Here is a 22,749-nt window from a genome sequence, read left to right on the forward strand (position 1 = left end):
AAAAAAAAAAAAAAAAAAAAAAAAAAAAAAAAAAAAAAAGAAAAACCTAAAGACTCTATCAAAAAACTCCTAGAGCTGGTTAACAACTTCAGTAATGTTACAGGATACAAAATAAATGCCCCCAAATAAGTAGCATTTATATATTCAAATAATGAATTAACAGAAAGAAAAATAAAGTAATCCCATTTACAATTGTCACACAAAAAAATAAGATACCTAAGGATCAATTTAACCAAGGAGGTGAAAGATCTCTACAATGAAAACTACAAACCACTTCTGAAATAAATTAAAGATGTCACAAAACAATAGAAAGATATTCCATGCTCTTGGATTGGAAGAATTAACACTGTGAAAATGTCTATACTACCCCAAGCGATCTACAGATTCAATGCAATCCCCATCAAAATACCAATGACATTCTTCACAGAAATGGAAAAAAATAATCTTACCTTTCATATGGAAAAACAAAAGACCCTGAATAACCAAAGCAATCCTGAGGAAAAAAAAAAAAAAACAAAAAACTGGAGGTATAACTCTGCCTATTTCAAATTATACTACAAAGCTACTGTAACCAAAACAGCATAATACTGGTATAAAAATAGACATTCAGACCAGTGGAGTAGAATTGAGAACCCAGAAATCACTCCTCAGGCTTTTAGCCATCTGATATTGGACAAAGGCAACAAAAATCTACATTGGGGAAAAGACAGCCTCTTCAACAAATGGTGCTGGGAAAACTGGATATCCATATGCAGAAGAATGAAACTAGATATGCATCTCTCACCATACACTAAAATCAACTCAAAATGGATTAAAGACTTAAGTATAAGACCTGAAACTATAAAATTACTAAGGGAAAATAAAGGTGAAACACTTCAGCAATTAGGTCTGGGCACAGGCTTTATGAACATGAGCCTGAAAGCACAAAAAGCAGAAGAAAGAATAAAGAAATGGGACTATATCAAACTGAAAACTTCTGCACAGCAAAGAAAACAATCAACAGAGTGAAATGACAACCTACAGAGTGGGAGAAAATTTTTGCTAACTATGCATCCGACAAGGGATTAATATCCAGAATATACCTAGAACTCAAACAATTACACAGTATAAAAACAAATAACCCAATTAAAAAATGGGCAAAGGACCTGAACGGACATTTTTCAAAGGAAGACATACAAATGGCCAACAGCTACATGAAAAAATGCTCAACATCACTAGTCATCAGGGAAATGCAAATTAAAACTACATTGAGATACCACCTCACCCAAGTTAGACTGGCTATAATCAAAGAGACAGTAAACAACAAATGCTGACGAAGGTGTGGAGAGAAGGGAACACTCCTACACTGTTGGTAGGACTGTACGTTAGTACAAGTACTATGGAAAACAGTATGGAGATTTCTCAAACAACTACACATAGATCTTCCATATGATCCAGCAATCCCTCTTCTGGGTATATACCCAGAGGAATGGAAATCATCAGGTCGAAGGGATACCTGCACCCCCATGTTCATCACAGCTTTGTTTGCAATAGCCAAGATATGGAACCAACCTAAATGTCCATCATTGGATGGTTGGATAAGGAAACTGTGGTATATATGCACCATGAAATACTACTCTGCCATAAAAAAGAATGAAATACTACCATTTGCAACAACATGGATGAACCTTGAGAAACTTATGTTGAGTGAAATAAGCAAAGCACAGAGGGATAAATACCACATGTGCTCACTCATATGTGGGAGCTAAGAGAGAAAGAAGGAAGGAAAGAAAGACCACAGTGGTGCGTTGGACTTGCAGACAGAGAGAACATACCTAAGGATACAAAATGGAGTGTGGAGGAAAAGGGAGGGGGAGGGAGGTTGGGGGATAATTGGGTGGGGGACACAGGTACAAAAGTAATTTCTGGTAATGCATATGCTGCCAGTAGGAGTCTGGCCCTCACATCATGGGCACGAGGAGTGACAATTTGCTTTGTATCTCATGAATATTCCTTAAAAAAGAAAAGGAGTAGGGGAATACAAATGAGTAGACATTTACCAGTTTAACAGTTGAGTTTCTTATCCTCCATCTTACGTAATAACGAATAGGAATCACAAGCGTGTAGAGTACATGAAGGAAGGCAAATCCCAGAGCCACCAAGCCAAGCTGCTTTCTGCAAAGCATCCAATGGTCAAGCCAGTCTGGGAATCGGTGATATTTCGTACCTCGGTACAGCTGCAGAATGGCAGCAATAACACCAGGGAGGTAAACCAAAGCAAGAAGTATAAGTGCTGTTACTGGAAAGATACGATTTGGAATGGAAACAGCCATGAGAAATGTATTATCTTTCTTTTCATTAACATAAGGGTAGATTACATCTCTTATAACACAGTAGAAAAAGAAGAAGACACACAGTGCAGCAGACAAATAGAAGGGGAACCTCCACATTGGAAATAATTGCAGGGGGTAGTTTTCAATTTCTTTGGCTGCCATTAGAGATCCTTGATCCAATGGAGTAAGTCCAAGAGTACGAGCAATATCCATCACTCTTTGCTTGGCTTTGCTGTCATTTCCACAGACAAACACCTAGGTTAAAAATAATTAATTCTGTATTTATTCTTTTTCTTTACTTAACAATTATTTTGAAAGTCTATTTAAACACCATGCAGAACAATGACATGTAATAGTGAACTGTTTTTCAGACAAGGATGCAGAATCAACATACTTAACAATATGACGTTTTATACTTGCATGTGCACTGAATAGCTAGTATCAGGGTTTTTAGTCGAGGGTGGTTTTAGGCACATCACGCTGATATAAGACATGGTTCTCCACAGTGTGAATAGTTTGATCTTTCTTCCATATTCATTCCTGGTTGCCACATCATTTATGATTGCTTCTAATCTCAGTGCATAAATGGGACCAGTTTCACACAAGGTAATGGGAGTGGAAAAGGATATTTACAATATCCACCAAGCTCTATTAGTTTCTAGTACTCACAAGAGTCTCCAGAGACTGACACCACTGGGTTCCATCGAGCTAAAAGCTGAGGGTGCAGCCAGTGGGAAATGAGTCCCAACAAGTGGCTACCCTACTTAGTCAAACTCAAGAAAATTATTCATGGCACATATTAGCAAAATGAAATATTTAGTGGGTATATTATTTTGGAATTGTATTTTGGAATGTTTGAGGTAAGTGCACATTAAAAGCTTCACTTTTTAAAGATAGAGTGCAAATTCATTGAATCCTACCTGCCGACTTGCATCCAGCGCTCCTGACTGGAGGGCCCAGGCTGAGATGGTGTTAAATGCTTTAACCACGTGGGCTCCTGGCACCAACTGAGCAAGGTGTTCTGCATTAGATTCTGGATACTGATTGATTTTGAGGTTGTTGCTGATGTCTACCAATATTTTCCCATTGAGGACCTCAATTAGTTCTGTGAGAAAATCATAATGCTCTCTGTGGATTGCTATGATTATGATGTCAGACTTCTGGGCTGCTTCTGAATAGCTCAAGACATCTGCACCACTGGGCAGTATGCTGGTCATCCGGGGATTTCGACTTCCAAACACAACAGAAAAGCCACACTGGAGCATTTTAAATCCCAGTGATCTTCCATAATCCCCAGTTCCAAAAATACATATAGTCTCTTGCTTTACTGAAGAATTCATAGTAAGAGGAAACGCATCTGTACCACTTTTCTCCATAACTGAAAAATAATAACACAAAACCCAATAAAACATGAATGCTCTGAGCATGGAAAAATTAATGACAATTATATCCAGAAAATAGTATAATAAACTGATATTCTAATCTTCTAATTATCTCAAGTATATTCCCCCAATTTGGGAGGAGTAAAAATTGTCATATATATTTTCATGTGTATCTTATTTAACAAAATCGTTGGTGAAAAACTAAAAAACCAAGACACTTACTGGTGGATATTTTAAACTATGGACATAAATTACAATGATATTGAATTTATTGAATACTTATAGTTCCAAAAGTTTCCAGAGCAAACAAACTCTGACAGAGAATGCAATAATGATGAAATTATGGACCAATCACTTATGTTTAGTGATATGAAAATCCTAAATAAAACATTGGCAAACAATCCAGCAGTTTATGAAGAAGTGAACATTGATTAAATGGGACTTATTCTGGGAATATAAAGATTAGTTCTTAAATTCAGTATTAGAAAATCTATTAATGTAACTTCAAATATTAGAAGATTTAGGGAGAAAAATATGGTCACATCTACATATGCTAAATGGATAAATGTTAAAATGCAGCATTTATTCTTGATTTATAGTAAAAGAGTAACAGGTAGATATTTTCTTAACATTCAAAAAGTATCTATCTCAACCTAAAATCCAGTATCATGCTTAAAAGAGAACTGCTAGAAACATTCCCAATAAAGTCAGAAACTAGACAAATATGTTTGCTATGATCACTTTCATTATTGTTCTGGAGGTTCTAGCTAACACAATTAGACAAGAGAAAGAAATGAGAGGTATAGAAATTCAAAAGAGGTTGCAGACGATCAAGCTGTAGACTTGGAAAACCCAAAAAAGTCAACAGAAAAAGTATCATACATACAAAAACAATTCAACGTCTTGCCTGGGAAACCAATTAAAATTCTTCACATATTCTAAAAACAAACCAGTTATAATATTTAATAGAAGAAAAGACGCTTACAGCTGCAACAAGATAGAGACAATATGTAACAAGGTAGCAAGATATTTGCAAGATCTATATAAAAAAATTTTAAATACTCTTAAAAATCAGAGAAGATATTGATATGAGTGGAAATGTGTAGCATGTTCTTGCATGGGAAGGCTCAGCCTCACAAAGATGTCAGTTTTTCCTAATTTAATCCATAAATTCTGAAAAGTAGGGTAATGAATGGCAGGCCAGTCCTATTAAATACTGAGAATATTATACAGCTAAAATAATTAAATATTGTGGTACTATAAAAGAAATAGAAAAAGTTCAATGGATTAGAGTAAAGAAAATCCAGAAATGGACCCAAACACATGTGACAAAAATGGCATCTTAAGTTAATAAGAAAAAAATGGATTACTCAATAGGCAACACTGGAAGAAAAACCCTAATCTCTACCTCATACTCCACCCCGAGGTAAATTCTAAATACATCAAGGTTTAAATTTTTTTTAAAAAATGAAATGTCCACCTTAAAGGGAGACGACCTTATTCATAATTACTAAATCATTAAAGTATAGATGAATAAGATGTAATTACATAAAAATAAATAACTCCTGCAAAGCAAAAACCACTGTAAGCAAAGTCAGAAGATAATCAACAATCTGGGAAAAATATTTTCAACTCACACAAATCAATAAGAAAAAAACAATTGTCTATTAGAAAATTGGGCAAAAAATATGAGCTGACAGTTTATCCTAAAGAAATATAGATTTTAATCTTACCCAAAATAAAAGAAACACAAATTAAAACTAAACTGAGATATTGTTATGAACTATGTGACTGTATGAGGGTACTTCAAAAAGATCATGGAAAAATAGTATTAAGGTAATATAAATCTTTCCATGAGTTTTTTTGAAGTACCCTCCTCATACATTTTTAATATTTGCAAAGTTTAAATCAAAAACAAAGTTTCTATGATCAAATACAATAATCTAGGTTACCATGTATATTTTTGAAGAGTATTATTTCTCTTTCAGTATTGAATTTTTCTCAAAATTCTTCTCTTCCCAACATTTAGTTTAAGATTTCAATCAATCTCTCTTTTTTTTTTTTGAAGGGGGGAGGTGTATCTTCAGTGCTGGGAAGAGCACCGACTATGACAGACTAGGCAGTTGATAAATATTTGTTGAATAATATTAGAAGGAAGGAATGTAGGAGTTGGAAGTAGCAGTGTTCACTCTATGTGCCAGACACACTGTGAGATAAAAAGAGGAGACTGGATGATTAAAGAGTAACCGATCGGGAAGAGCAAGGGAGAAGGAAAGAAGTGGGGGAGGACATTGTAAGGACATTACTACTTTCACCCAAATGGGTTGAAAGTAAAACTGAGTGAATTTGATTTTTCAAACCAGACATAATTACCATTCAATCGTAACATGGTGAATTTAACGCAGATTGCATAGCATATATGAAGTGTGCACCTTTTTACTGGGGTTTCAGAAATTTGCTCTTTCCATTTTAGCCTTTGGAAAAACACTTGTATTTCTACCTGAGCTTTTTCAAAGTTGCGTACTTATATCACAAACTGATAATACAGGCTTCGTAGGTAGGCAGAAGTCATGCGAGAAAGGGACAAGACATACAGGACTTTCCTGTTCTTCTGCAGAAACTCTGAATAGTCTAATTAAACACAATGACTGAATCATTTTATAAAACAGCTGGTGACTGGATATCCTGAACGGGTGCCAGTGAAGGTCATGACCACATATGGGAAAGCACCTGTAGATGATCAGGGCCCTTCATATGCAAACACAGCTACACCGTTGAAAAGTTCTTAGTAGCATCTACAAATGTAAACTAGTACAGCAATTTACATTCGGTTGGTTAGTTGCTAATCAGGTAACAATAAGTTTTATAACTCAAACCCTCTAACTGCCAAATGATGCCTTAATCATTCTTCTCTGTAGAATTGGTTTGTGTGTTGAAAGAATGTCTGACTGCCTAGCCCCTCACTTTTTCTCAGTTATTTTATCCTGACATATTTCTTTTCCCTCTCTCACAATGAATGAACATTTAAAAGCAAAATAAAAATGTGGTTTCTCGAGTCCTGTAATCAGATGGACTATTTCTTTATTGAAATATTCTCATTTGGATTATCTTAATCATTGCAAAGAGATCGTGATTCTAGATGCTCTAGACATCATTTTGACTATTTGGCCACTACATTGATTTACTTTAACCTGCCATAAACTTTTTAAAAAAATTAAGATATTGACTACATGGTACTATTTTTTTTACTAGCAATCTTACCTTGGGCAAGTTATTCAAACTCTTTGTGCCTCAGTTTCATCATGTTTAAAATGAGAAACTGATAATACCTACTTGAGACATATTATGAGGATTAGATTAATCCATTAATTCATTAATTCATACAGTTCTTCAGGCATAGTAAATACCCAATAAACTGGCAATTAATAGATTCTTTAGTAATCTATTAATTTTCTAGTAATTGTAATCTTTATATGAATTCTATAAATTAAGGGTTAATTATGCTTATATAATTGTCATTATTGTAAATATGTAAAAATTATTGCAACTAGAGTTCAATGACTCTTAAGAAGCTCTTACTGTTCTTACTTATTTCTTATAAAGAAAACCCCATATGAAATGGCTTCAGAGCATATAAATTTGTCAAAACACAGATGTAAAAATAGCTCAAGTGTAAACTTCTCTCATTTATAATTCTTTCACATTTTAATATTTCCCTCTTAAAATGTAGCTTGGCAATTCAATGTAACGTAGTTGGGCTGTTACCCCAACCATTAAACTTTATTTTCAATCTTAAAACCTCAGAGACATCACTGAACAAATTGAAGATGCAAAAATGGTAAGGAGATATTAAGATATCACTGGTTGACATAATAGAAAGAAATATAGTTATTCATTGGGCAGTTACTCTTTGTGTAAGTTATGGAAACTCAAAGGTTGATGATTTTTTGGGCCACATCTTGAGCTCCATTCCAAATCCCCCTGGTTCTATCTCCAGTTTCTGGGCAGTTAGGAGCTCTGTTCAGCTTCCACTGCCTAACAGAGGCTTACTTTGGGGACCCACATCTTGTCTCTCTTGATTCTTGTCCTGGGACTCCTCTGAGATCTGGGCCTGTTTAGCATTTAGACATGAACAACCCATAGGGACACCACAGACCAATGAGGAGCAGGACTCCATGGATAAGTGCTTCCTCGGCCTTCCGGCACACAGCTCTGACATATTTCATAAGGTTCCTCAGAAAGTCTCAGTTGATCAGAGCACCAGTCTCTGTAGCAGTGGCCAACGTGACCTGTGCTTCTACTGTCTTTCCCATGTTCCCTGGCTATGTCCCCCGCTGCTCACTCCGAGTTCCCTGGAATCACTCCCTTAACTATCTGTACACAAGCCTTTGTCACAATCTCTGCTTGCATGATAACCCAGGATAATACAATATTTTAATCATTTTTTAAGAAAAAATATTATCAGACTTAAGGCTATCATAATTAGGATGAAGAAAAAAATAACATGTAAAAAATAAAAAGTAATTCTTGGTAAGAATTTAATTCTGAACTCCTGGAAAAACATCCTAATAATAGGAGTTCGTAGAAATGGGATGTATGCATACTCTCAACCACAAGGGAGATGAAGCTGAGGGTGCATTTTCCAGTAAGTACAAGCACTGTATAAAGATGGTGGCTATACCCATTTCAGACTTCTTTTTTTTAACTCAAAATTGCTATGTGTAAACATGGATTCATGGAGGTAGTAAGGTTTCTTGTTCAAAGGCTTAAAAAAATTTCCTAGTCCTACTTAACTCTTGGATGCAGAATTGAAGGAATAAAGAAAATAATAAGAAAGATGGTAAGCAGGAAGAATTATTATTAAGGGACAGATGGGTTAAAATAGTTAAAACATAACATAGTGGTCTTCTCTCCTTCCTTCAGCCTTATTGGGTTTCTACAAACCTTAGCTATATAACAGAAAACATGACCAGAATATTTCTCGGTTTGGAAAATCTCCAGGACTGATTTTGCTTCCTATGGAAGCATCTTCCCAAGAGGCTCCTTGAGAGGACAGCCAAGAGAGGTAAAATGATCCAACAAAGTGTGTTTATATAGATTAGGGATTAGCAACCAGTGATCCAGATGCAAAGGTGGTAAAGATGACTGTGAAAGCCACCGTAGCAGCTGTCACTGAGAAGCCCGAGAGTGTGTGTGTGTGTGTGTGTGCGTGCGTGCGTGTGTGTGCGCGTGCGTGCGTGCGTGCGTGTGCGTGTGTGTGCGCACGCGCGTGTGTGTGTGCGTGTGTGCATGTGTGTGTGTGTGTGTGTGCGTGTGTGTGCGTGTGCGTGTGTGTGTGCGTGCGTGCGTGTGTGTGTGCGCGCGCGCGTGTGTGTGTGTGTGTGTGTGTGTGCGTGCGTGCGTGCACATGCATGGGTGGCACATGAGCAGGACCGGTGTGGGTCAAGAAGAGTCTTGCCCATCATCTCCCTCTGTCTGCAGATCCCATCCCAGGCCTTGGGAACCTGAGGCTGCATTCTTCCTGGATGTTCCCAACTAGGCCCCTCAGGAAGATGTTAGGTCCAGTCTGGCTTGTGTGTTTTACTTCTCCCACCTCTCAGAGGTCAGAGGTCAGAGAGACCCAGGTCACTTCCAGCTTTTGAGGATTCCAGCATATTAAAAACATGGAACTGTACAAACAGGATTACAAAAATCATATGTTTAAATGCTTATACTTAACAAATCAATGCTTATTAAAAAAAAAACCCAACAAAAAAACCCCTTTTTGTTTGAAACAACTATAGATTCTCAGGAAGTTGTAAAGATAGTACAGGAGGTCCCTGTGTACCTTCTCACAGTTTTCTCCAATGGCTACATTTTACAAACATTATTATAATACCCAAGCCAGGATATTGACACTGGTACAATGTACATATACATTTCTATGTCATTTTATCTCGTGTGCAGATTCACATACTCACTGCTGCAATCAGGGCACAGGCTATTCTACCACCACAGAGTTCTCCCTTATGCTGCCTCAGCATAACCATACACTTCCCCCTCCCCACAGTCAACCGTAACCCCCCGAAACCACTAATCTGTCCTCTCTCTCTATAATTTTGTCATTTTGAGGATGTTACAGAAATGAAATCACACCGTACATAAACCTTTTGAGATTGGCATTTTTTCATTCAGCTTAATGCCCTTGAGATCCATCCAAATCAATAATTTTTCCATTTTATTGCTGAGTAGTATTCAATGGCACTGATGTATTACAGTTGTTTAACTCTTCATCTAATGTAGGACATTTTGGTTGTATCCAGTTTTGGCTATTACAAAGCTGCTATGAACATTCACGTAAAGGTTTTTGTGTGAAAATACGTTTTCATTTCTCTGGGATAAAGGCCCAGGGGTGCAATTGCTTAGTTGTATGGTAAGTGTATATCTAGCTTTATAAAAAATTGCCACACTATTTTCCGCAGTGGCTGTACCATTTTAAATTCCTACCAGCAATTTATGAGTGTCACTATTTTTTATTTTAGCCATTCTGATATTTCATTGTGGTTTTATTTGCATTTCCCTAATGGCTAATGATGTTGGATGTCTTTTTATGTGCTTATTTGCTTCCGTATGTTTTCTTTGGTGAGAAGACTCTTCATGTCTTTAGTTCATTTTCTAATTGGACCTTTTTGTAACTATTAAGTTTTGACAATTCTTTATATATCCTAGATATGAATCCTTTGTCAGATATGTGATTTGCAAATATATACTCCCAGACAGCAGCTTTTTTTTTTCATGTCTTAACAGAGTCTTTCAGACAACAAAAGTTTTTAAATTTGATAATATCCAATTTAATGATTTTCTTTATCGATTGTGCTTTTAATGTCTTGTCTAAAAGCTCTTCATGAAGCTCTAAGTCCTCAATATTTTCTTCTAAAAGTTTTACATTTTACATGTAAGTCCATGATCCATTTCTAGTTAATCTTTGTATAAAGTTTAAGATTTAGGTTAAGGTTCATTTTTTTTTTTCGCTTATGAATCTCTAATTGCTCCTTCACCATTTGTTGAAATAACTATCCTTATTTTATTGAATTGCTTTTGTACCATTATCAAAAATCAGTTGTCCATAAAGGTGTGAGTCTTTTTCTGGCTTTCTATTCTGTTCCATTGATCTATGTGTCTATGTCTCTGCCAATAACACAGTGTTGTTGGCTGTAGCTCTATAATGTCTTAAAATTGGGTAGAATGATTCTTCCCACTGCATTCTTTTTCAAAACTATTACAACTATTCTAGTTTCTTTTCCTTTTTATATAAATTTTAGCATAATCTTATCTATACTCTGTATATAAAAAATCATTTATTTTAATGCTTATACTTAAAAATATTAATATTCCAAATATACAATGCAAATTGATTTAGGAGATAAATATAGGCTATGTTAGAATACTAGTTCATACAAAAGCCTAATAACAGTGTGTAGATGTCTAATAAGTGGATCCAAGTTTAAAGTTATACAATGGACTATATACATAGACCCAATTCAGAGAATAAATAAAAATCAAATTTTGAAGTCCTTTGTGTATCAGCAGCCTGGGGTCAAATGGCCCTTTTGCCTCTCCCCATGCCCTGGAATAGACCATGTTCCCCATTTCTTTTAGTAAGAAGAAAAAGGATCAGAAGCCTAATCATATCTCCTCTAAAAAGTGGGCACTCTCTTTTTTTGCACTTGGAAAATGGACTATTTGCTTCTGCCAAGGATTTCATAGAATGAAGAGGAAAATATATAAATACTTATGTACATGATACAATTTGTAGAAGAAAAAGGAAAGAAAATCTTCCCCTTTCTCTAGTGCAAGTAGATCTGAAAAGAAAAATTAGCTTCCATAAATTCCTCTTATTTATTTTATTCTGAAAAAAAATCCACAGAAAGTACAAATAAAGATAAATTCCTTTATGTAAAGACTCAGTCTTATTTACACACATCACTAGGAGTCTTACTTGTTTCTTAGTTCACCCAATTTTACATATTTATATAAGGTAAGAATGCAAAAAAAAGTTTTGTATGAAAAAGGTTTGGAGATAATCATTATAAAAACAACAATAAAGACAAAACTATCATCATTCCAATCAACAATTTTTAGTAATAGAAAGTACTACACTAAGGAGGACCCGTCTATGGAGTTTGGCTTGAAGGGGTATGAAGGGGAGGGGACATGGTGGTGGTACAGACAGAAAGACATCTTCCTACCACTCATTCCTGTTTTTCTTCAATCACTGAAGCAGCTTATTAAAACCATTAAGGCTTATGAAAATGCAAATACCTCTGCAAAGGCTCCCACTAGAAACCAGTGGTTCTCAGCCCTGGTGCACATTTGAATTAGGTGGGGAGCTTTTACAAAAAACTGATGACCAGATTCTCCTGGAGAGTCTGAATTAATTGGTCTAGGGTAGAGCCTGAGCATTTTGGGGTCAATGGGGGGAAGCTTCCCCCCGGGGGTCAATGGGGGGAAGCTTCCGCAGATGATTCTAATGTGTAATCAAGCTTGAGAAGCATTGCCTTAAACCTTTTATCAGTATTTATATTAGCTTTCAGTAATGGCTGGCTACAGTGGGTCTCCTTCCTAGTCACACATTAGAATCAGCTGGGTAGCTGTTAAAATGCTGGGGAATCACCTCCTGAGATTCCAGATCATTTGATCTGAGGTAGAGCCCAGGTATCTGTAGTTAAAAAACCACCAAACCAAACAAACTTAAGCGATTCTAAAGAGAACCCATGGTTGAGAATCACTGGAAATGGAAAAAAGTAAGGGTATCTTTTTTTTTTTTCTTCTTTTTGTTGAGAGGGATGGTGGGGAGGGGAAAGACAGAGGAGGAACAGGGTGTTGATGAGGTTGTAAGGGTTGCAGAAACATTTCACCTCCATTACAATTTTTTTCCTTTAAGTAATCTTTGGCTGAGAGTCTAGAATTCCTATCTTTGTGCAAACCAAACTAAATGAGTGTGCAAGCCTCACAAGGGAGAGAGTCAAGGGATGCCAGACTCCAGATTTGGGGTCAGACTGCAGGTGAGCTTTGCACTGTTAACTCCCTCAAGGAAACCATGAAGAGTTGTCTTCCAAGGGCCACAAAGTTATAGTTTGATCAAATCTACCCACAGATCTATGCTTTAATAGCAACTCTCACATACTACAGCACAGAATCTCGTTACTCATTTGAATAAAACCATTATTAAAGTCATTCTGCCTCTTTCTCCATTTGAAAATTCTAAAAATTCTAAAATGATTATTCATCCACACACCTGAATTCCTCAGATACTCTCCCCTCTGGACCCCCTATCCCTTGTCCCCCACCCCCCCACACTGGTATTGTAGCACACAGATCCAGTGATCTGCCTTAGTACCTTCCAGAGAGCTGGAATACAAATAACACCTTCAAACTGGATAAAGTGTGACAGGATTTTTCATTTTAATTTGATGCCTATAAACAGGACTTTCTTAGGCTTTCCTTCTGTTTTATTATTCCTTCTGAATTTTAACGTGAAAACCCTCGATGACTTGACAACATATTTGTAATGAGCCGAAGCCCATCAATCAAATGTTTCCTTTCATCACAAGGCAAAGGGGCAGGAGGGAGCTCTGTAACTATGTCAGCCTTCTTGTAATTCAGAGCATTTGTTTTAATATATCCCAGGGACAATTGGAAAGCAAAAGATATTTTAAAAAACGTAAAAACCTTACATGAACACATGAACCCATCCAATTTATTCACTGAGCTATATCTGTATTTAGTGAGATAAGGCTCTGTAAGGAAAACAAACACACTCATATTCAAGCACATATTCTTTTACTGACAGGTACGTATTACTGTAGCAAAACCAGATGACCTTTGTTTCAGAAGACCACTAATTACAGTTTATATAAAAAAATTAATGTGCCCATAATCAATGGATTTTTCTGATTTTTGGACAGTTTAATCTTTAGTTTATATAAAGTTATTTGAAAATACAAGTGTATACTTTTCTATTCCTGGTGATATTTATGCATAATTTTCAATTTCTTTCTTTTCACATTGACACACTCTACCAAATATTCATTGACTGCCTATTCTGTAACACATGCTGTTGTATATGCTGAGGATAAAGACGTAAAGAATACAGATATCTTACAGGGTTTTAAAGTGTTAACTCCTTAAAAATTGCCAGGCCAAATCTCTGAATCTGTGTGCTTCAAAAACAGTGTGCATGTGTTACATTATTGTTAGAAAGTTGGACAATGCACTTAAATAATAAATAAAATGATTTCAGATGGTAGTAAATGCTCTGAAGAATACAGAACAGGGTAATGAAAGAAAATGCTGGGAGGGGAGAGGGGCAGTCTATTTTACAGAACTGGTCAGCATAAGTCTCTCTAAGGAGGTGCTAGTCAAGAGAAGGTTGCCAAATTTAGCAAATAAAAATATATCATGCCCAATTAAACTTGAATTTCAGATAAACAATGAATATATTTTAGTGTAAGTATATCCCCTGCAATATTGGGACACACACTAAACCATTCAATTTTAATATGAAATTCAAGTTTGATTGGGCATCGAGTATTTTATCTGGCAACTCTAAATCAAGCTGAGACGTGAGAGACGAGAAGGAATTTGCAGGTGAGGAGTTTTCCAGGCGGAAGGGAAAGCAAGTGCAAATGCATTAGCTGTGGTAATAAAGGGCTGCCCTTATAAAAACACTCAACTTAAAATAGCCTAATTTGCAACCAGATTAGTAAAGAAGCTATTTTTGACATTTTAAAATAATTTCATAGCTGGGTCATATGAAATGAAAGATTACTAGATGCTTTTATATATTTGCATATCTTTTCAACTAGTGAGAATTGGAAAATGTGGTTAGAGGAACAAGGTCAGCTGGAAAGAAACTTCAAACTGTGTATTAGCATCCATTTTTTAAATTGAATACCAATCAGAACTGAGATAAACTATCCTGAAATTAAAATATAATTCAACTGGAAGTTTTAACTCTAATTACACCAAACTTGTATTTGTAAAAAAAAAAATATACATATATATATATAAATATACACACACATACAAATATATATATTGACCTTTATACACACACACACAAACACACATATTTATACACACATACATATATTCTCAGAGGGAAGAAAAAAATGAGTTAAAGATATTAGAACACTGCCCAAACGAATTTTCAGACCCCACATTTAATTTCTCAGGTGTGCACACTTCTTACAAATTCATACTGCTTGCCCATTCTCTTACTAACACATCACTTTAAGTAAAAAAATAGAGCAATCTCATAGCATAACAAATCATCATTTTGTGACTTCTAAAATAAGTTGTAATAACTTCTTAAGTTAATGATAGCCATAGACTAACAGAAATCTATCAGTTAAAGCTCTTTATCTAAATACAGAAACCACTGCAGGTTGATTGCTGAAAACCTGATTATTTCAATTGTTTTGTGAGAAAATGTTATGTATCTCATAGCAACCTAATATACTGGTGATTAGTTTTTGTGCTAGCCAATGGAATGACACAAAAGAAAATAGTAATCTTAACTTGTACGGTTTGATCAAATCACAAGCACATAATTTAGAGATAACCTCTACATCTATGTTCTATGGAAATGCATACTTCCACATGAATTGCTAATAACTAGCTATGAACTAGCTATGACACGTGCTGCGACTAAAATGATTCTGACAGTAACATTTTACTACCACCCAATGAATTATGAAGAGAGCAAGGTAGTGCAGGTATATATTATCTATTTTAATTGTAATTTAGAAGAAAAATTATTTATTTTTAATTTAAGTTCTTGAAATTCTAGTTCAGTTAAAAATCTCATTAATACATGTTGCCGCTTTTCGATCTCAGCAGCATCTGTCAAGACAAATTAAGATTGTTTTATGATTCTCGGGCCAAGAATTTCATCATGTAAGTTCATTATCTGCTGTCTAGGCTGGTTAGTTCATTTGATTAAAGCCCAGGACTTATGACAACAAGGTCAGGGATTCAGTCATGTCTGGTTTAGTTTACCTTAACCTCTGTTTACATTTTAAAACCTGAACAAGTTCTTATAAATCTGTGGTTCATCAAAGATTCCGCAGGAGGGCCAGAAACAGTGTATTGCCACGGTCAGAAAAACAACTCTATCTCACCGATTTGGTGGCATTTGGCTTGTACACACTATAAGCATTTGCTTAATTTGATGCTCTGCAACAACCCACTTAATATTTAGTGTCAATTAGTAGGTTTTTCTTTACTAGGTTTACTTACTAGAGACATTTAGGAGGTGATTGGATAAATTTTTTTTTTTTTTTTTGCTGGCTGGTATGGAGATCTGAACCCATGACCTTGGTGTTACGAGACTTTGCTCCAACCACTTTAGCTAACCGGCCAGCACATAATTTCAATTTTGAAATCATTTTATTCATATAAAATTTCCTATGAATAGTAATTTATGTTCACATTAAGGCTACTAGAAATTATCTAAATATAGATAATTGATAATTATCTAAAATATTGATAATTCAGTTTGGAGACAGAGAAGTTTTTCTGTGGATCTGACTCCATCTCCAAACCCTGCTGATCGGGGAACTCCATTCTGCTTCAAAGTATCTCCTTACCATCTTTAGAAATCTCCTGGGGCGGTTCACATGTGCTTATGAATATAGTCTTCATCTTTTGGGTACCATTTTCTCCACTTCTAACCTGGCTGTGGGAGGTAAAGGGCCCCAGTGACCCCAAAGCCTCTAGTGTTTGCTGAGACCCATAAGATCGAGCTCTTGGGCATAACCCAGTTTCTCAGCTGCTCCATTTCTCACTCCAGCAGAGAAAGTGCTCTTGAAACTCCACATCCTTTTGTTATACTCTGATATACTAGCTTGAGAGCAGTGCTGGTTGAGAAATATTTTTTAAAATAAAACAGCTCCTTCTTTTTAATTCCTAGGTTTTTAATCTCAGCTTTTTTTCAGCTGGAGCTGGCTTGCCTGCGAAGAGCTTGAAATTGGCCATGGTGGGAGTTTTTACACCATGGAAACCAGCAAATGCTATAAATCAGGACATTTTTTTTTCATTGATAGCCGTTTAACAACTCACCACTGGCTCCTTCTCTACTTCTCATCCCCTTCTCCTCAAGAAGTGGGAAAATTATGGGACTGACAGGATGATACCACCTTTTCAATCCTGACTGCACCTTCGGCCTAAATCTCTTTTCTTAAGGGCCTCCCTTCTCAGAAGCCTCCTAGATTCTTTTTGAAAACAGAATCCATGTGGTTCCCCCTATCCCAATAAATGTCCCAGACCCTCTTCACCACACACGGTTACAACACAATTGTGGCTGAAATCCTGATATCTTCAGACCCTTGGTTTTCTAAGGCAGATGAATACAGTGGCCCCTTTGTGTACCACTGTCCCCAAACACACATCTTCCAGTTTTCCAGACATGCCTCAGAGTAGGGTCAACACAGCTGAGGATCCAATCTGGGAAAACCAGAGGCAACTTGCTTTCTCCTTAACTACCTCCCATTTCCCATACCACCTACGTCAGGGAATTGAATAGGATGAAGAAATCACTTCAGTACTTTGGCATGGGAGAAGCACGGTATTTTTTTTTTTTTGTATAAAAAAGATTTGATATAATGTAGTTCTTTTGAATAGTTTCAGTAGACTTCAAATCTTATGCCATGCTTCCAGGTATAAAAGAAGGAATAAAATGTTTTACTTAAACTAGTTAAAACCTTTAAAAGTTCAATATTCCAATCTTCATGACTTCAGTTAAATGCCTTCATCACATTATATTACTCTTTAAAGTGAATTAGAATCCAAAGTATTATAGTTACAAATTTAATATGAAACTTACCCTGTACAGCAACATAATAGGTTTACTACAATTAAGGGAAATGAGCAGAAGCACCAAGGTGCCTACAGTTTCTTCTGTTTTAAAAAATAGTTATAGTAATTTCAACGATTTACTTTATATGAGCTGTATAGTACAAAGCAATTTCATGCTTCTCCCCTAACGGCAGGTGGTTAAAATCCGGACTTTGACATTACACTTTGACCCTGTTAACTAACACAGTGCAGGCAGTGTCCATATTATCTACTATGTCCCTGATGGTCAGCATCCTCCAAAAATAAAAAACAGCATCATCAACAGTGTCTTGGTAAGATTTCATGTTTTCAATAGAAATTTATTGGACAGCCCTTCTGTGCCAGACACTGTGCTACACAAGAGGGATAAAGTGAGAAATCAGATGGTCCCTTTCCTCAAGGAGCTCTGGTCTTGGGAAGGACGAATCACACACACAAACCATGACAGCGCATGTGTGAGGGCGAGAGCAGAAGAAGGTGCGGAGAGGACGGAGCCCAGGGGAGGGACGTTAATCTGCTGTGAAGCAGGACAAGAAAGTTTACCAAAGTCTGTACAAAATTGCTACAGCCACCATTTCACTTGGGCTCAAAATTGTTTCCACACCCTGTAAAAAGAGCAGGTATAGATGACAGGTGCATAATCAGTGTCAGTCATTAACTGTCCCCTCCTACACCCACACTCCACAGTGCTGGTGCCATCAGCACTCTGAAGTCCTGTTGGGAGCCCTGGTGCTGTTCTTAATGCAAACTTTTTTTCATTAATATTGGGTACTGAGGCTAAAGAGACTATCTAGTTAGTATTCTATTAACAACCCTCTAACAGGTGTGCTACATAGTTCTATTATGTTACCTCGTAGCCTTCTTTTTATTCAGAACTATAGTTTCTAACTTTTCGAAATTCCTCTTAGCTCACATTTTCCTTCCTTTTAAGATAAAAAGTAAACTTTACTTCATCCTACTGTTAGGACTGATGATATAATCTACATTTAAAAGAGACATATTTCTCTCAAAATAGCTTTTCAGAAATATGCACTGCCAAAGTACAATACAGTAAGATCTCTCCACACATGGCTGAATAACCTCTTGTAGACATTGTAGAGAGGAATTTAGATTAGGTTGCCAATGTCCTGCCTAGTTAATTAGACTGGAAATACTTCTTTTAATAGAATAGTGCATTCTTTTTTTGCAGTGATATTTCTGAAAGATGATCTTCAAACGGTACAAGCATTCTTTGTTTTCTATTCCTTAATGATTTTGGAAGAACAAACTGTTTATGTATACAGGCCAAGTATGTTTTCTTAACATGCATTAAGCATTAATTATTCTTTAATTATTTACGTAGCTTGATTACTTCCAGGACAGATTTCTTCTCAATAAAGGGAAAAGTGTTGATTCAAATCATTTTGGAAATGACGTAAAAGTCATTCAAAATATCTTGAGGTTTAACACGTCATGTAGAACTGCTCTAGAAGTCTTCATAATTAACTAATTAACCATTCGCTTTGGGTGCGTAAAGAACAGAGTCAAACAGGTAACGTCAGAGGCTTTGTCTCTGTAAACCTTATTTCTACTGTTACTGAGCCTAAATTAAAAAACACAAAAACCAAAAAAAAAAAAAAAAAAAATCCAGAAAACTTTATTATCCACAGCCTATTCTAGATTCATGAAATTATGGGTAGATACAGACATAGGCACTTAACAAATGACCTCCTCTTGAGAGGAAAACCTAGAGAAAACTAGCTACAAGGGGCTCTAGCAAGTCTTCAAGCTTTGAAAGGCTACAGTGTGTTCTCTCTCTCTCTCTCTCTCTCTCTCTCTCTGTGTGTGTGTGTGTGTGTGCATGCGTGCTAGCAGGTTATCAGCCTTAAAATTTTCAAAGAAAATGATTTTCAAATAGCAGTTGGTAAAAAGATATAAATTAATTATGAAGAAAACTAGGTGTGAGGATCATTGAACACTGGAATGTTTGAGAGTTAATGCTGAATCAGCTACTCAGACTTTAAAAGGAGAATCTATATCCTTTTAATGATGGTATTAAGAATGGTAGGATGATTTAGGGGTAGTCTTTCCAGAGACAAGACAATGAAGAGTGACCACTCAGGGTTTCTTCAACTTTACAATTCAATAACAAATACATCTACTTTTCTTAAAATTGTTTGCAACACAGTGCAAACCCTAGGGTTTTTAATTTATTAATAGGCTTATAAAAATCTTTTTAGTTCCTTCTAAACAACAGTTAGCATAGCTTAAGCAAGGCAGAAGTCTGGAAATTGTTCTCAAATTAGGGGTCAAGCCTTGTATGTCCAGTTTCTGAACCTCCAGTTGCTATGTGAATTTCAGCAGACCCATAAACGTTGCCAAATGGAGAAAGTGCTAAGACCCAATTTCTCTGTACACACGTACCATTCACTTTACAGCCTCACAGCCTGATAAATAGGGAGTGCTTCATCCTGTTCTGTGGGTTGGCTGTGTTTGCTATGCAGGTAGAATACATGCAGGTAGAATCTCATAGCATGTGCTAAATCACTGCATTCTGAAAAATTCTGAGCCTTGCAGAAGGCCATATCTCAAAAAAGTTACTGCTTCAAATAAATGTGCCATTTTATAAAATTATACCTACTGTATCAGAAAAAAATGTTCTTTCATGTGAGTGACATTTATATGACTGCCATTTATAGGGAATAGGACATGCTCACATAGCAAGGCTGAAGAATGGTTTTGAAAGCCAAGAGTATTCTCTGAATGATAAATGTGATAGAACTTTAAGATGCTCCTGTGGGAAGAGACTCTTCCTTCACAGCTTGGTAGTTTCCTTATAAAAACCGAAACCTGCATTATTATGAAAAAAGTTAATTACTCAGTCATACCTGTAGCATTAATATTTTCAACATACTTCAAGCCTACAGGCATCTTTAATTACGGCTTTTCTCCTTGTTAAAATTGGACTTTGTGAATCATCTGGTCCAACAGCCTTATATTGTACATCTGTGGAAACTGAGGCTGTGATGCTGAGTTTCTAGTTAGAACTAGGAATAGAATTCTCCATTTCCTCCCCCATTCTCCATCCAATTAACTTTCCACTGTACCAGTCATCTTTTAAAGAAAGTTCCCAAATTACCATCCAGAGAAAAACCTACCTTCCACCTGTTTCTGCACAAACAGGAACCAAGGCTTTTTTTCACTCTGTGCAATAAATTATACTCTAAACAGTATTTGTCGTTAAACTGCAAAAGGAAATTTAAGTGAAGGTCAAGGATGGAAGTGGTTGCAGATCTCAGGACAAGTCTGTAGCTCTCGGTCAAAAAGTGGCCTCGGATCTGAGACCTTGGAGAGGGCTAAAGCCACGTTCTTCCAGGCGCCCTTCTGATGGGCGCCACGAGCTTGCTCCGATCTACAAGTGAGATACGGAGAGCAATCGAGGCCCCTAAGTCTTGCTGCTTCGGACTTTTCCGCACCCCGGGGTAGTGATGGGAGGGAAAACTCGAAGAAGCCAGAAGCTTGCTGAATTGCTCCGCTGATCGCAGCAGCCGTGGGTGACCTTTCCTGAGAGGGGCGGGGTGGGGAGTTTGCGAGCACCCTTCATCTCAGTGCTGGCGGGCTGGGGAGTGGTGTCCAGCATAGGGGGCTGGAGGGGGGCTGAAGAGGACAAGGTACACGGCAGTAGCCAGCAACGGGACCCACCTGCGGGAGAGGCGCTTCCAAGGCCGCTAGGGTCCATGGCAGCGGCAGCTGCTGCGCGCCGCGGGCCGCGGGGAGGGCGACGCGTCTGCACCTGCAGCTCGGAGCGGCGGCGCGCGCCTCCCGCGGGTATAAGTAGCCTGAGAGCCGAGGGAGGGCCCGCTAGATTTCGCAAGAGGGGCGGCGAAGGGAGCGTTTCCAGGAAGAGTTCAAGCTGGGAATTCCAGCAGCTGGAAGGAGAACTTCCTGCGCCGCTGTCGCTGCAGAGGGTGGACGTGGCCCGGGCCAGCGGGGATTTTTACGGGCTTTCCCCGGAGCCCTGTGGGATCTGTGCATCCCAGGCTGAGTGAGGCTTGGAGGGGCCGAGGAGACCCCTTTGCTCTAGTGTCCGTTTTGAGTAGCTGAGAGAACACCGCCTGGGCTAGGCTTCCAGGCATTTCTCTTGTTGCCTCTTGTCTCAGTTCAGAGTGACAGGTGACATCTTTCCCCTCTGCCTGGAATCTCTGGGTTCTTATGGGGCTCAGAGGTTGGATGATGTTGAGCTTTCAGGTCTTAATTTAGGTAGATTAAATCATTTAAAAGAAACAAACCAAATTAAAGCGGAATGAAGATATTTTATATATACAGTTGGCCCTCTGCATCCGTGAGTTCTGCATTTGTGGACTCAACCAAGTGTGGATCTAAAATATTCCGAAAAAAAACCAAAACCAAAACCAAAACAAAAAAAACTGCATCTGTACTGAACATGTACAAACTTTTTTCTTGTCATTTTCCTCTAAACAATGTGGTGTAACGACTATTTACATAGCATTTACATTGTATTAGGTATTATAAGCAATCCAGAGATGATTTAAAATATACGGAGGGTGGGTGTAGTTTATATGCAAATATTACCCCGTTTTAGATCAGGTACTTGGAGCATCCGTGGATTTTGGAATTCAAGGAGGCTCTGGAACCCAGGACTCCAGGGATACAAAGGGAGAACTGAATATGCAATTGGATTGGTGTGTCTTTCTACATAGTAGTAGCTCAAAAGTCATAGTCATGGTGGTTTAAGATTTAAATTATCATGATAATCTACGGGCAAAGCACCCCCGCATGCCTAAACTCTGCAGTCTAAAATCCAGAGTCCTCCCAATCTGTCTTTGATTCAGTCATCTGGTCTTAAACTCCATGGCTTGCTTGCTAATGTCCAGATGCCCGGTCACACGCACGTTTGAGCCAACCTGCCTTTGGCCTGGATTGCAGTCTCCCATCACATCTCACGGAGTTGACTCAGACTCCATGACTTCCAAGAAGACTTTTCTGAACTACTGGCTGCAATTAAATCTTTTCTTTTTCCATGCAGTGTACTTTATACTTCTAATACAGCAGTTAGAACAATTTGACTCTCAGGAGAGGTATTATTGTGTACGTGTCTCCTCTCCTGGACTGCAAGCTCTGAGGGTTGACACCCTGTACTTTTCAGTATGGAATTCTCTATCACACCTAGCGCAGTG

General features: G+C 37.4%; 1 protein-coding gene across 2 annotated transcripts in view; it reads right to left on the reverse strand.

Moving 5' to 3' along the window:
- The window catches only part of STEAP4 (STEAP4 metalloreductase), a 28,884-nt gene extending 7,537 nt beyond the window's left edge, over positions 1 to 21,347 (reverse strand). Inside the window, exons 1-4 of one of the 2 annotated variants that reach the window (XM_063099563.1) lie at positions 21,254 to 21,345; positions 20,710 to 20,796; positions 3,233 to 3,690; positions 2,040 to 2,567 (exon numbers count right to left, since the gene is read on the reverse strand). In XM_063099563.1, the coding sequence (XP_062955633.1) occupies positions 2,040 to 2,567; positions 3,233 to 3,688 (984 nt within the window). In that variant the 5' untranslated portion in view covers positions 3,689 to 3,690; positions 20,710 to 20,796; positions 21,254 to 21,345. Of the gene's footprint in view, positions 1 to 2,039; positions 2,568 to 3,232; positions 3,691 to 20,709; positions 20,797 to 21,253 lie in introns of both variants that reach the window. The other variant, XM_063099562.1, reaches the window with a different exon arrangement.
- Between the last annotated feature and the right edge of the window lie 1,402 nt (positions 21,348 to 22,749).

This window comes from Cynocephalus volans, chromosome 6 (genome assembly GCF_027409185.1).
Source record: "Cynocephalus volans isolate mCynVol1 chromosome 6, mCynVol1.pri, whole genome shotgun sequence".
Classification (NCBI taxonomy): Eukaryota; Metazoa; Chordata; class Mammalia; order Dermoptera; family Cynocephalidae; genus Cynocephalus; species Cynocephalus volans.